Below are 13,321 nucleotides of genomic sequence, written 5' to 3'. Positions count from 1 at the left end.
ATTGCATATACAGTGTAGTGATGTTTTCTTTTGCTTTGACCATGGTCAAGAGGAATGAACATTTTGTTTTTGCATTTTGCAGTGCTGTAGAGTTTCCTCCACATCTTTGTCATAAGTTTTTCTTTCAGTTGTGCCATTTCAGTGACTCGAAAGGAGCTAAAAATAGAAGTTTCTCCGAGGTCACAGTTAAAACAATTCTTGGTTTTAATAGTAACACAAAAATGTCTTTAGCGAAATAAAAAAAGGGTGTGTTTTAAAAAAGTGTTTTAGGCGGCCAAAACTTTAATGGGTCTGATGCAATTGTCAGACTTGTTTACTATGTGGGAGCGACCACCGTTTATTAATAAATGCCTCACTGGTTATCAGTAGCCGTTCAAATCGCAATGCACAGCAGGGAACCAGAACGAGTCAACCAGTGGTTATCGACCCGATCTAGATATGAAAAGTCTTTGACACTGTCCGCTTTCCGTGCATTGTAAGGGGACGTAATATCAGATCAATATCGCCCTACCCCTGTATCCGCCCTGTATTAGTTTTGCTCGGACTTTTCAGGGAAAGTGTCCAAGATCTGTATGTTATCGATTCCACTCGATGCAGCGGCAACGTCCATACACAATGAGGTTGCATCGGTACCGGTAGCAGAGGAGGCCATGGCTTCAGATGATGAACTTTGGCTTGCTTCAGAGAGTCTCGGCATATGAGAAGGGTCATCAAGGCCTCCTTATTATAATAGAGGGAAAAACCAAAACTCATATTCAAGGCTCTGAGTCGTAAAGGAGAACAAATAAAAACATGAATATTGGTCAACTGGATTTTTTTCAAGCAAAATGTTTTGGTAAATCTTTTTGTTATTCCCACGCTCAGCGTGCAGACAAGCGTTCTCGTTGCAACTGAACAAGTTTGACTTTCGTCATTCGAACGTAGCCCAAAGCCCTGACGATTGTTTTATTTTAACGAGACACACTTAAATTTGGTGTGAAATCTTATTCTGGTCTATTTGTGACTCAACCTTTTCAATTTCAGATACGAAAAACTTCATTTTTCACTGACGCTCCTTGTTTTTTATCGGGGAATCATGCAAACTTGTAAGCCCTATGGGCTCCGTGCACAAGTACCCTCGCGATAACTTAAAGGAGAGCTGGGGAGACCACCTAACAAGAAGATGATGTCGTGATTTAGCTATATACCTTGCTTTTTCACCATCTCCAGACCCTTTGACAGCACCTCTGCCACATTTTTCTTCCCAAGACATTTCTCCAACTCAGTTAGCATCTGGATTGCTTCAGGGGAGACGTCTTCCCCTCTTCCATCTGTGATTGATGCTATATTTGAGGGAAAACAGCATGGGTTCATTTAATTTCAATACGTTTCTTTGATTTCTCGAAGATCAATCAAGGATCATAGTCATGTTTTAAAGACTTTTTAAAGATCTTTTTTTTAGAATTGTTTTTTTGAGAGATTGTTTTTTCCCATAATAGGCTACGTTGTATAGCAAGAACTGAACACTGTTTGCGAGCTTGCGAGGAAAAAGACTTAATCATTGGGTGGGACTGGAACCAAGGACCTCTGTCTCAATACTTCACCAGTCAGACGTAGGACGTAGGTTCGAATCCCATGCCAATGTACTGAATGCATACAACGGGATAAATTACAGACAATCATCTCGTCTTATCTAACTCACCTGTACCGTAGTTACAAACGATTCCGTGGGTTGTGCCGAAGTTGACAGGGCTATTAGTAGCATTGATGCTGATATTGAAAGTAGTGTTAATTGTGCCGGCGTCGGAGTCTACGGTAGCAGCAGCAACAGCAGCTGCTACAGAGCTTGCAGCCAGCTCTTTGGAGCCCTGTCGTCTCACAACGGCTGAGCAGTCTACCCTTGGTAGTCCTGTTATTAGACAGGTGAATCGATTGAAATAGACCCTTTGCACGGTTCTTCCTCGCTGAGATTTTGTCTTTCAACTTCGTTGACAATGAAAATACAGTGCGCCTTCTCATGCGTGTAATCGAGGAACAAAGACCTGCCTTATCTGACGTTACATACGAGAAGTCCATTGCAATTTGATCATTATCAATAGCTGAATCGGGAATAGTTCCATTTCATTTAATTTTCTGTCATTTACGTTCTGAAAATAAACTATCCATGCTCTTTAACGAATTCAATTTTCTCCTGACAAATATCAACTTCTGTGACTTTTTGCTTACTGAGAAAGTATACATTTTCACTCGGGCGTTAATTGGAACGAATATAAAGGGGAACGTTTCCTTTACTACTTGTCAAACTGATCCATTGTTAAGTGTTGGAATAATCTTTTACAATGTTCTTGTAACGGAAACCTACCTGTTCTTATTCCCTCCACTAGTGATGCCTCATCTGCTGGCTTATCTGGGGTTTGGTTTGGTGCCACGAGCCCACTATCTTGTGAGCAGGCTACATCTTTGCCGGCATCGATCAGGCGCGGAACCTGTTGAGATGATGAATCTGGAGACAGACCATCCAAGGTCTTGGAATTTTCCGTGTCGAGCTTTCCAACACCGTGATCCTCTTGCTCTGGGCAATCCAAAGCACTTTGCGTGCGGTTCGTCGACTTCGTGAGTCAGGTTCGCGAATGGGAACCGCATGTTGAATACCAATTACAACAAAAGTTTCATAAACTGCATAAAGCTTTGGCTGGTAACATGTTTTACTAGTGAGCAAATATTTTGTGTGCTTAGCAAACTTCTTCTAGCAGCTCCGTCTATCGAGACGGGTAAATATTTATTTTACGTTTACCTCGCGAAAGAGGTAGTAAAAATGACAACGCACTGATTGATCGCAATGAGTTAGCGTTATGGTTTGAAGATAAATACTGAGTCTGAGTTGTTGGTGAGCTTGCAATAGAAGCTATAACACGGATGCTTCTCCATGGGTACAGCTAGACTGCCACCAATTGGTCCTCTTTTTTGGAAATGTAATGTACATGCATTGCGCTATAATGGTCGTATAATATCCGTCCTAAATCGTTCTTTAGTAGGTATCACGCGCGTCGAGACCCGGCATAAGATACAGCGGCGCGCCGACGGACAAAACACGACTGTCTAGCGACTCGTCCTCAAGTCTACATTGTTTTTTGTTTATAAGATGGAATTTGCGTCAGGGAGATGTAAATTTTATATTGGGATTTGCACTTCGACGACGTATTTTTTTAAAGTTCGGTTGTGGTACCCGCATCTATACATCATCAGACTCGAACCGGCCAGCCGACTCGGGAAAGCGCGGTGGTCGAGTGGTAAGACGTCTGCACTAGTAAGCAGGAGGTCGTGGGTTCGAATCCCACTTGATTAAGCTTGTGATAGTTTTTCTCGCAAGCACTGAGTATACAGTTTCTATAAAGTACGCCGGCCAAGGGAAAAACCACTAAAAAAATGTGCATATTGTTGTACGCATGTTCATGAACTCGGTGGTTGAATTAGCCGGTGGTATTTTAGTGGGGAGCTCAGTGGTAAGCCTGCAGTACTTAGCAGGGATGGACTAAGTTCAGGATTTAAATATGGCGCTGGACACATCAGTGGCAACGGACATCATCATTGGGTGGTGTATCTTCGTTTGTGAGGAACGACGCCGGCACCTGCTGAGCACTCTATAATAAACAGTACTGGAGTGTATTTTTTTCTGCCTTTGGTGACCTAATCATGCACGGGCAATTCCTTAGCTGCATGGATCTGACGCTTAATGTCTTGAGCTAATTTATCCCAATTTACTCTCTCCCGAGTAGCATCGAAGCAAAAGAGGATATCTTGAAGCTCCCGTGGAACTGCAGATTTGCCCCTTCGGAGCGGGAAAATGACGTGACCGGCTTTCTTGAGTTTCAGAGCATGATGCATGAGAAACTCGCATTCCGTCTCGAAACCACTTGTAAGGACGAACAAAATGCAAGCACTGCTTTCCATCAAATGCAACTCATTACTAAGGACGAAGGAACCTGCCAGGGCATATTCTTGGGTTGTGCACCCCTTTAATTTTCTGATCCCCAACTTGGGAAGCAATTCTTCGTGCACCCACTCTGCGTCACTTGCCGTGTGTACCACAAAGAAGTCAAAATCTTTCCGACCACAGCCCTTTTCAGGTGGTGAATCTGTAATGGCCATGCTTCTTATTCCCTCCACTAGTGATGCGGCAGCCCCATCTGCTGGCTTATCTGGGGTTTGGTTGGATGCCACTGCTGATACAGTAGCTTGACTTGCTTGTTCATCTGGGTATTGGTTGGGTGCTTCGAGCCCACTATCTGGTGAGGGGGCCACATCTTTGCCGGCATCAATCAGGCTAGGAGTATGTTCAGATGGTACGACCGGAGACAGACTGTCCAAGGTCTTGGGATTTTCCTTTTTGGGCTCTCCAACACCGTGATCCTCTTTCTCTTTCTCTGGGATTTCCCAAGACTCCTTGAGTAACCCACCAGGGCGAGGAGGTGGGGTACGAGGAGAAGGTGGTTCGTTAGAAGTCAGCACAAACAAGAGACTGTCGTGGCTCGGGATTGTTTTACAGTAGTCGGTGAAGACCTGAACCTCGTGTTTGTACTCTTCTCTCAATGTGCCAAAGACGTGCTTGATGAGGGCGCTCGTCCCATACTTTGCAACGGCCTGCCTCAAGGACTGAGCCATCTTCTCCAAAGGGAAATCATCCTTTGGATCGCTCTGCAGTAGGCACAAATAACTGCGGAATTGTTCATAGAAATAACCTGTATATTGCGAAGTGGCTGACTCCAAATTCAAAGTTTCATCATACAACTGAATGGACTCGCGATAGTGGCCCAAGTCAAATAGGCAGCGCCCCAGCAAGCGTTTCACTGAAATTAACCGGTTACCGGCTTCACAATCTGCAGCCCTTTTCAAGTACTCGAATTCCTTCTCCAGGTATTGCCTTTTTGACTCCTTGGGCTCATCTGGGTCACACTGGGCCAAAAGGTGATACACGTCCGCGATATTTAGCAAGTCCCATGATGCATGGCGTATGTCAATTGCCCTCTCCGTATCAATTTTGGCGAGTTCTAGCACGCTTCGATCTGGTTTAGAGTGTCGTTTATTATCTTTCTCTGCCATTCCCATCTTCCAATTGTAGAACTTCAGCCGAACTGTTCCTCTTGTACTGAAAGCGTAGAAGTTATAGTCGCTGTTGTCTAATGTGATTGACTTATCTAGCAACCTCAGTGCCTCTTTTGTGTCATGCCTGAGGTGATACACAAAGTTTGCGTAGCGAGCTAGGATCCTGGGATTGTCCGGGTCACACTCGAGTGCCTTCTTCATGCATAGCTCCGGGTCTGCAACGTACTTCTGCAGTTCGTCCGGCAAATGGGCACAGCTGTAGTGCTTCCTTACCTGAACCTTGCGGAGAATGTCTCCCAAATGGCGCCAACTTTCGCCTTGATATTTGGAATCACCGGGATCCTTCTGTGTTATTTCATAGAAGATCCCGATAGCTGTGTCCATGTAGTCTGTGGCTTGAACGCGATGTTCACCGAAGCTTAACCTGTCGAAAATCTTATGCGCGTTCTTGGCAATGCAGAATTTCCAAAAGTCCTTCTCCGCCGTCTCTACCAGATCACCACCAAGCTCCAGTGTCCTTTGGAAGATATCATTGGATTCTATGAACCGCTCTCTACCGACACTGTCACGATCTGTGTGCATATCGCAAGCATAAGCATATGCCTGCTCTGCTAAGCACCTTGCTTTCATCCTAACACCGACTGCCTCCTCCGTAGACTTACTCAGGTACATGTCTAGTTTGCTTTTGTATCGTCTACCGTCTACTGTTCTGTAAAGTTTCTCAAAAAGGTACTGCATGTTTGCTAGAGCGTTGAGGTTGTGTTCATCTTTAGAGAGGACATCGCGAAATTTTTCTTCGGCATCCTTGTAGCGTTCGAGCCGGCAATTGAACACACCAATCAGATTGAGGATGGCAAGTTCCTCAGGTCGGCCTTTTCGCGCCTCTAAGTCCGCCGCAATGTCTAGCAGCTTCATCTTGAAAGCGTCTTTCTTCAAGTCTGGATTGTTGAAAGGCAGATCTAACTGAAAAAGCCCCAGTGAAAAATCCGTTGCCATGGTGACAGTGAGGACCAAAAACAACCGAGCAGATCAACTTGTTCCAGTAACCTGTTGGGGGGAAAAACCCAAATGTAACAGCCATGCATGCGTAATAATGACCAAAAGTTTACTCGTCGATTATAATGGACCCTGTATACGTGAACAAGAGAGGACCCTGCGGAACTCATAAACGAACGAGTAGGGCTTGGGGTTCATTCTAACTTCCCAACCAATCTTCGCCCAGCTTGCGGTCCTGCTTTAAACAATATTCATAAATACCTAAGACAGTTTACCCATTGATATTGGCTGAAAGCCCGTCACGGTTAATAAAGACCGGCTGCCTGGTCTTAAACACTTTTCCAGTGCCACATGAAATTTGGACTCCTATGAAATTCGGTGCGTGTTAGTTACCGTTTTATTAGTGGAACGTCCACAGTGTTAACGTAGGAATGCGCCATACTACCAGTGAGCCAGTAATTCAGAGTCCTAAATTTACACTACACCGGCATGGCTGCGTTCTGCGCAGTACGCGTGACGCGCGTGCCAATCTCCATATGCATGATATGCATGCATGGAGTTGTTTACGATGGCATGGACAAACCATAATATAGCAAGAGAGGTGTTTCGAGAGAAAAATGAAGTAAAACTGTTACTTAAATCGTAGGAAATTTATAATTGTTTACATTGTTTTGACTTTTGGACCGAAACAAATTTATTTGTTTTACCCTTGCCTTTGGCTCGGGTTATTGTCAGCATCCAGACTCCAACCGGTCTTAAACAGAGTGTTTAAACCGGCCGAGCACACATTTATTCCCTTACTGTATAGTTAAAGCTGTTATTGGTTGAAATATAATCGCCACGTATAAAAAGATCCGTTCTGTTGCAAATTTTACCGTCAATCTGGGCGATACTTCTGCCTCCCACGTGCCTCCTTTGGCCGACCAGTAGCGTGCATTGAACGATGACTGTGGCAACCGCTGTGCCTCCATTCGGCGACCACGGCAACCCTTGAGCCACCATGGCCGTAGGTTGCACAGGGGAAGCACAGGGGAGGCAGGCAATTGGCTCAGTGGATGCACAGGTCGCTCGTAGCTCGACATGAAAATGCCCGAAAATTGCAGTTTTGGTGGTTCATGGGAGCTACAAGGATCGCTGGAGTAGTTACATAGAAACAGGATTTTCTGGGTTTAGGCGACCATTGAGCGTCCTGGCCATTTTTGGTCGCTCACAGGTGGTACAAAGGTCGCAGCCCTGTGTAAAGGGGGGCTGATCTCTGATCTCTTTCAAAAAAGGAAACGAAGTCGTCTAAAGATTGTGGGTCATGCCCCCCCCCCAAAAAAAAACCCAAAAAGAACACTTTCTTTAAATCGGCCACACGCGTACTTTACCAGAGCACGCTGCGCCCATGCCTGTAAGTTTAGGGGACCAGAACTCAGATAAGTGTACTACGTCCGCGTCCCCAGGGCCATGTATGGAGGAAACATGAGTATATTCTAAACAAATTTAAGAAAAAAATGCTTGTAATCGTAACATATCTTGCTCAAATACTGAAGGGAAATGGCCATCGCCTGAGATTGTACCACAGAGCATCTACAACCCCAACATTTTCGGGGCCCTCAAGCGGGCCCTGAAACCCACGCCAAAAGGGCCTTGGCGCTCTGCGCTCGCAGGGTCCATCCTCAAGCAAATGAGGTCACCGACGCCCAAGGATAGGGAGGTCGGGACGGTATAAATTTCATTATTTTCTTTTGAACTGTGAGGGGTGCTTCTGTCTAGATTCCATTTTTCGACAATAAAGAGCTAAATAAAATGTAAAAAGATGTTTTTTAATTGGTGGGAAGAAAAGCAGAAGGCAGAATGTATAGAAAGTTGGTTGTTTTTTGTAGAAATCTACTCAATTTCTTGCATAAACAGAGCACGGCAAAACACCATTTTATTATTTTCCATCTGCTGATAATTGTGATATTGATGATGGTGATGATTGGGCCCAAGGGTGTGGTCAGGTTGCAGGCGCGGTTCTAGAACCAATATTGGGGGGGGGGGGGGGCCAAGCAGGGTGGTTCCAGAATTTTTTCAGGGAGGCGTGCTGAAATGTAGACCTGTTATTTTCTCCATACACTTAGGACTCCGAAAATCAATAGGTGGGGGGGGGGGGGGGGGGGGGGGGCTCATGCCATATTTTCAATGGGGCGCGCCAATAAAATCCAAAACCATTCACACTATGTTAATTACAAATGCACCCTTGTCACGACTATTTCTTTAGGGGGAGACCGTTCGCATGTACATCACAATCCTTCTTTTTGCTATAATGCAATGTCTTTTTCACCGAATTTATTTTTTTTGGGGGGGGCGAGACAAAAAAAAATGGCTAAAGCCCCCCCCCCCCCAGCCCCCCGTAGAACCGCGCCTGTCAGGTTGGCAAAGATAATATTGTGTGTTGGTAAACCACCCCCACCCGAAATATTATTATAGAGTGCCCTTTTCGCACGAGTGCATTTTTCCACAAGGGCACTCGCGAATAAAAAAGGCGCTCGTGAAAAAAAGGCAATCGTGAGAAAAGTGCGCTCATAAAAAAAAGGCCCTGGTGAAAAAAAAAACGCGCTCGTGAAATAGTAGCGCTCGTGAAAAAAAGGGCACTCACGAGAAAATGGCGCTCATGAAAAAATATTTTTCGCGAAAAAAAGGCGCTCGTGACAAAAGGCAATCGTGAGAATAGTGCGCTCGTGAAAAAAGGGCCCTTGTGAAAAAAGGCGCTCGTGAAAAAAAGGCGCAAAAAAGCATTCGTAAAAAAAGGCCCTTTTTACACGAGTGCCGCGAACGTCTGGAATAGTGCCGCAATTTAAAGCGCCACGTGTTGTCCGCCACCTATTGTCCAATGGGGTCATGTATGCCCCCCCCCCCTTGTTTTTTTGTTTTTACTGAGGCTGAGTGACCGGTGTAAAAAAAAAAGAAGTAAAAGAAAAAAAAAACACCTGTCTACCTTTCAGCAGGGATGAGGCGAGTGCCCCTTTTCACGTCTACCCCCCTCCCCCATCAAAATGACCTTGCTACGCTACTATAATGACCTTGATAGTGATGGTTATGATTGTGGTTTTGTCCCTGTATGGGGCCATGGCTGTGGGTAGGTTGTCAAAGGTGGTGATGGGTTGATGTTTCTGGTGGTAATGGTGAGGATGATGCTGGAGGAGATGGTGATGGCGATTTACATCCCTTTGCGGGTCATTGGGTGTGGTCAGGTTATCGAAGACATGTAGGTGAGGTGATGGCGATGATTATTATAGTGATGATGGTGGTATTGATGGTGATGATGGTGATTTATATTCCGGTATAGCGGCGGACCATGAGCCCATGAGTGTTGTCAGGTTGACAAGCAAGATAGCATGGTAGTGATGTGTTGATCATGATAGTGTTTTAATAGCGACGATGGTGGTGATGATGGCGGTGATTGTGATTTTCAACCATGTATGGGCCCAGGTTATGATGAGGTTTTCGGGGATGATTATGGCGGTGGTGATGGTGGTGGTGTGATGATGGTGGTTATTTTTAAGCACCATCATCACCACACTCATCATCATATTCATCTTTACCACCACGCTAATCAACATAATCACCATCATCATCATCGTTCCTTGATTCCCTGATTCACACAAATAAAAAAAGGAATATGCATGAGTAATAACTACGGCATAAGTAACGTACGTACCCGGAAGTTGTTTTGCGAGGCTAAGGAACTAGTGTGATATCCTTTTCCGTTGGAGGACATCCACAAGTACAGCAAATTTCGGTAGAAGCTCCTGGAATGTGAGCGAGGGACTGACTGAGACTCCGCCCCAACGACTCCACAAAACCCCGCCAACAATTTAAAGAAATCCTCTGCCTTCCTCTGCCATAAACTAATCAACTTCGGCAAGAGCATTGGGTGGGGCACCGTCATAGTACGACTGCAAAATGTTGACATGCAAGTTGGAGTTTCCCAACTGCGCATGTTCAATTTGGAAACACCATAGATGTTAAAGGTCAAACGTTTATCAGTGCCCTTTAAATTTCACACATTTAAAGGGGAAGAGAGAAATCGAGCAGAAAAAAAAATCAAAACTTAATGACAAATGACTTTTTGGTAATGTCATTAGGACATTTTATCAGTTTGTGTCATCAGGAAATTTAATCAGGTTGTTTTCAACGGGGAATATTTGTAAAATTTGTGGGCGACTGGAAAAAGTCTATCATTTTACTCGAGCCCTTCAAAACATCTGATACAGGCCGATCATTTTCTGTACGGAATCATGTGAGAATACGCAAAGGATTGTGGGGTAAGTATACTGACCTGACGTGCGCGCGAAGGGTCCACCGTACTAATTCAAACCCTATTGAAAACAAGAAAAAAAAATTGAAAACAGTGTAAAATAAACAAAGTTCAGGGCCAAATAACATGCAAGCCAACATCACTGGGGTTTCTTAAACAAAAATAAATTATTGTCTTGTCTTTCATCTTTTCATTTCTTTTTAATTTTAGGTAGATCAGCCGATTACATTTGTAAATATTCACACCCAAACAAAATCACCTCCCGAAAAGTGATAGTTCCCGAGCCTGCATGTAGCCATTTTACAAGTGGCATCCTTCCACTTTCACAGGCAAATAGGACCCGTTTTTCATCCGTAAGTTTATCACGCCTGCCCTCAGATGGAAGCCCAAAAACCAGAAAGTTGATCCTTGGGTATATTTACGCAATTCCACCGTTTTTTAAGCCAAACGGTCTCCGTTTTCAAAAGAAATTGTGGGGGGGGGGGCACTTTTTATGCTAATGACTCGCGTAGAAATTGTCACTTGAATTAGTTCAGTGCGACCCGAATGAACAGCCAGCAGTGGTGACCTCGTGTCAAGACCGTCATCACAGGTTGGCATCCAATCACGATATCCTATTCTGACGACAAATCATCCCATACAGCGTGCTTTCGGTTCATGGCAGCGGAGTACGAGTACGAGAAAGTTCAGGTTCGTTTAGAATTTCTCATCGGGGGGAAAGCCCCTCGGTGAGTAATCGTGTTCATATGCAAATAGCTTTATATTAAATGTGTTTATTGTAGTTACGTTCCCTGATCTGATAATAGAGCCGGAAAGCACGCCATTTTGTCTTTGAGCTTCCGGACCCCTCCGCGACCTTTCTATGGGGATTTTAACGGGGTTGCCCTATCTCTTGCTATAATTTTTGACAGAATGATTTCTAACCGTAATCATCCCCGAGAAACATTTCGTTGGAATTTTATCTTGCCATTCCAGAAAAAAAATGATGAGAAATTAGTTGGCGATCGGTAAAAACTAATTTACTAACGACCATCCACATCTTGATTTTCGTACCATAGGTCTCCTTGTTCGAACACATTTATTGTATTCACATTGCGTACTTGCGTCAGAACGAAAATGATAACGACGCGAAGATTTACCTACCTACGTCCGATGAATTCTAGATTTAATCGGGCTTGCTTGAATTATGCTTGAATACAGTTCTTAATAACGGTCATTTAAAAAGGTCTTTGTAAAATGTTTTTACTGCAATAATGTTTTTATATAAAATAAACACATGTAACAAGAGGCTCACAAGATGATTTTTTTTTTTTAGATCGTTAGGTATGTTTATACCCTGCTGTTAAAGATAGATCTTCCAAACATCTCATGGCTTGAAGAGTAGTTGGGGTTTGATTTTTTTTCCCTCAAATCATATCGTTGGATGAATCTCTTGTTGTTCACAAGTTGTTTCAGATCAGGATATTACTGCACATAAGATTTAACACCATGCAAGATGAATCAAAAAGGAAGTGAAATGGATTATTATGTTTTTGTTTCTTAAACAGCAATCAAATATGATGCACCAATTAAGTGTGTTTAGTAGAGCAATTTTTTTCGACTCCGGTGGCGGCTTGTGAACAAAAGCAACAACAAAGTCATACACAACTGCCATTACAATATGCATAAAAATGCACAATGAGGCAAAGTTAATAGGAAATTCATTGAATTATCATGTATACTGAATATTGTATAAATTGCCTCGGTAAACCAATTTTAAAAATACCCAAAAATATTGTCCACAAGCAAATTAAAACATGGAACCTGTATTCTTTGAGATGAGAGCAAACAAACTATGAGGCGCTGTTTGGTTAAGTTTGTTAAATTTTTGGTAAGTAAAAAATAACATTGTTTACCCAAAGTAGATGGCGCACTAGCTCCTTTTGTGTCAATAATACGCTAAACAGGGCGAGTCAAAAAGAAAGTGACCGAATTAGACAAAAAGTTTTAAAAGAGGTTTGGCTAATTCCATTTCAAATAAATAAAATAGGGATAAGATTATGTTATTGACTAGCTGTGAAAATTTCACGTAATTTGCATACTCCATTCCCAAGTTATGTGTATTTTAATAAAAAAAAATCACAAAATTCAGCTGCCACCACTGATCATTTACCGTTAGCTATGAACTAATGAATACCATTAAAATAATGAAACTTAGACGTCACACCTCCATGAATGAACGACGACTTGTAAAGGATATCAGAAAATTCGCCATCAATATTTTAGGGTAAAACTTGACTGGTTTATCATTTTCAAAACACCAAATCTGACACAAACAAAATAATTTTTCAGTATTGAATTAAAATGATTAAAATCTCATTTGCATTTGAATGCCAGTATGTAATCTGTAATTCTCACTCAGCTTCACAGCTTCCAGTGACATTCCTTAGACACTACAAGAATGGGTTCTTTAAGTAAAACACGCATATTCTCCTACAGGCATCATTTTCAGACCATCCAAAAATAAGTTACTGTCCTGGATCCATCAAAATCCCCCAACTTTTTCAATATGGAGGTATCCTGAATCTGCCGAAATCCTCCAAAATGGGTGTGGATTTTGATGGATTCATGTACGTATTGAACTGGGATTTGCTCATATCTTTATCGTGCTGTAGACCGACACCACGAAGTGAACCCCCGCGAAGTGGAAAATGTGTGTTTCGAGATACAAGCGATTTAAGTTAGCGATGTTTTGAAACGGTGATCTGAACATCGTTTTAGCCTCAAAATTTTTCGATGTTAGTGTCACTTCGTGGTGACGGTGACTGAATGTAATGGTTATAATCGAAATATTCTTCAAAGATTACTTAAGCAATTTTATTAAAAAGATGTCTTCCACAATATCAAAACATGTATTTACAAGGTAAAATGAGTGACGTTATGTATTTTAAAGGCATTATATGATAATTTTTTTTGATG

At 42.9% G+C, this 13,321-nt stretch overlaps 2 protein-coding genes across 2 annotated transcripts; both read right to left on the bottom strand.

Annotated features, from left to right (window-relative positions):
- Positions 1 to 355: 355 nt before the first annotated feature.
- On the bottom strand, positions 356 to 2,907 carry LOC119743308. Its single transcript, XM_038219712.1, has 5 exons — positions 2,851 to 2,907; positions 2,342 to 2,588; positions 1,682 to 1,888; positions 1,188 to 1,322; positions 356 to 720 (listed from the first exon to the last, which is right to left on the bottom strand). Exons 1-5 carry the CDS (start codon positions 2,905 to 2,907, stop codon positions 530 to 532), a joined length of 837 nt encoding a protein of 278 aa, XP_038075640.1. The 3' UTR covers positions 356 to 529.
- Positions 2,549 to 6,103, bottom strand: LOC119743534 (tetratricopeptide repeat protein 22-like). Its single transcript, XM_038219957.1, has one exon. It carries the CDS (start codon positions 6,076 to 6,078, stop codon positions 3,667 to 3,669), a length of 2,412 nt encoding a protein of 803 aa, XP_038075885.1. The 5' UTR covers positions 6,079 to 6,103; the 3' UTR covers positions 2,549 to 3,666.
- Between the last annotated feature and the right edge of the window lie 7,218 nt (positions 6,104 to 13,321).

Source organism: Patiria miniata, unplaced genomic scaffold, assembly GCF_015706575.1.
Source record: "Patiria miniata isolate m_02_andy unplaced genomic scaffold, ASM1570657v1 HiC_scaffold_6, whole genome shotgun sequence".
NCBI classification, from domain to species: domain Eukaryota; kingdom Metazoa; phylum Echinodermata; class Asteroidea; order Valvatida; family Asterinidae; genus Patiria; species Patiria miniata.
This window is presented reverse-complemented; position numbering and strand designations above follow the sequence as displayed.

Coding starts and splice junctions, on each gene's coding strand:
- LOC119743308 (XM_038219712.1), bottom strand. CDS start 2,907: ATGGAGAAGCATCCGTGTTATAGCTTCTATTGCAAGCTCACCAACAAC. Junction 1,323..1,681: donor CGTTTGTAACTACGGTACAG/GTGAGTTAGATA, acceptor CCTCAAATATAG/CATCAATCACAGATGGAAGA. Junction 721..1,187: donor GGAGATGGTGAAAAAGCAAG/GTATATAGCTAA, acceptor TATTATAATAAG/GAGGCCTTGATGACCCTTCT.
- LOC119743534 (XM_038219957.1), bottom strand. CDS start 6,078: ATGGCAACGGATTTTTCACTGGGGCTTTTTCAGTTAGATCTGCCTTTC.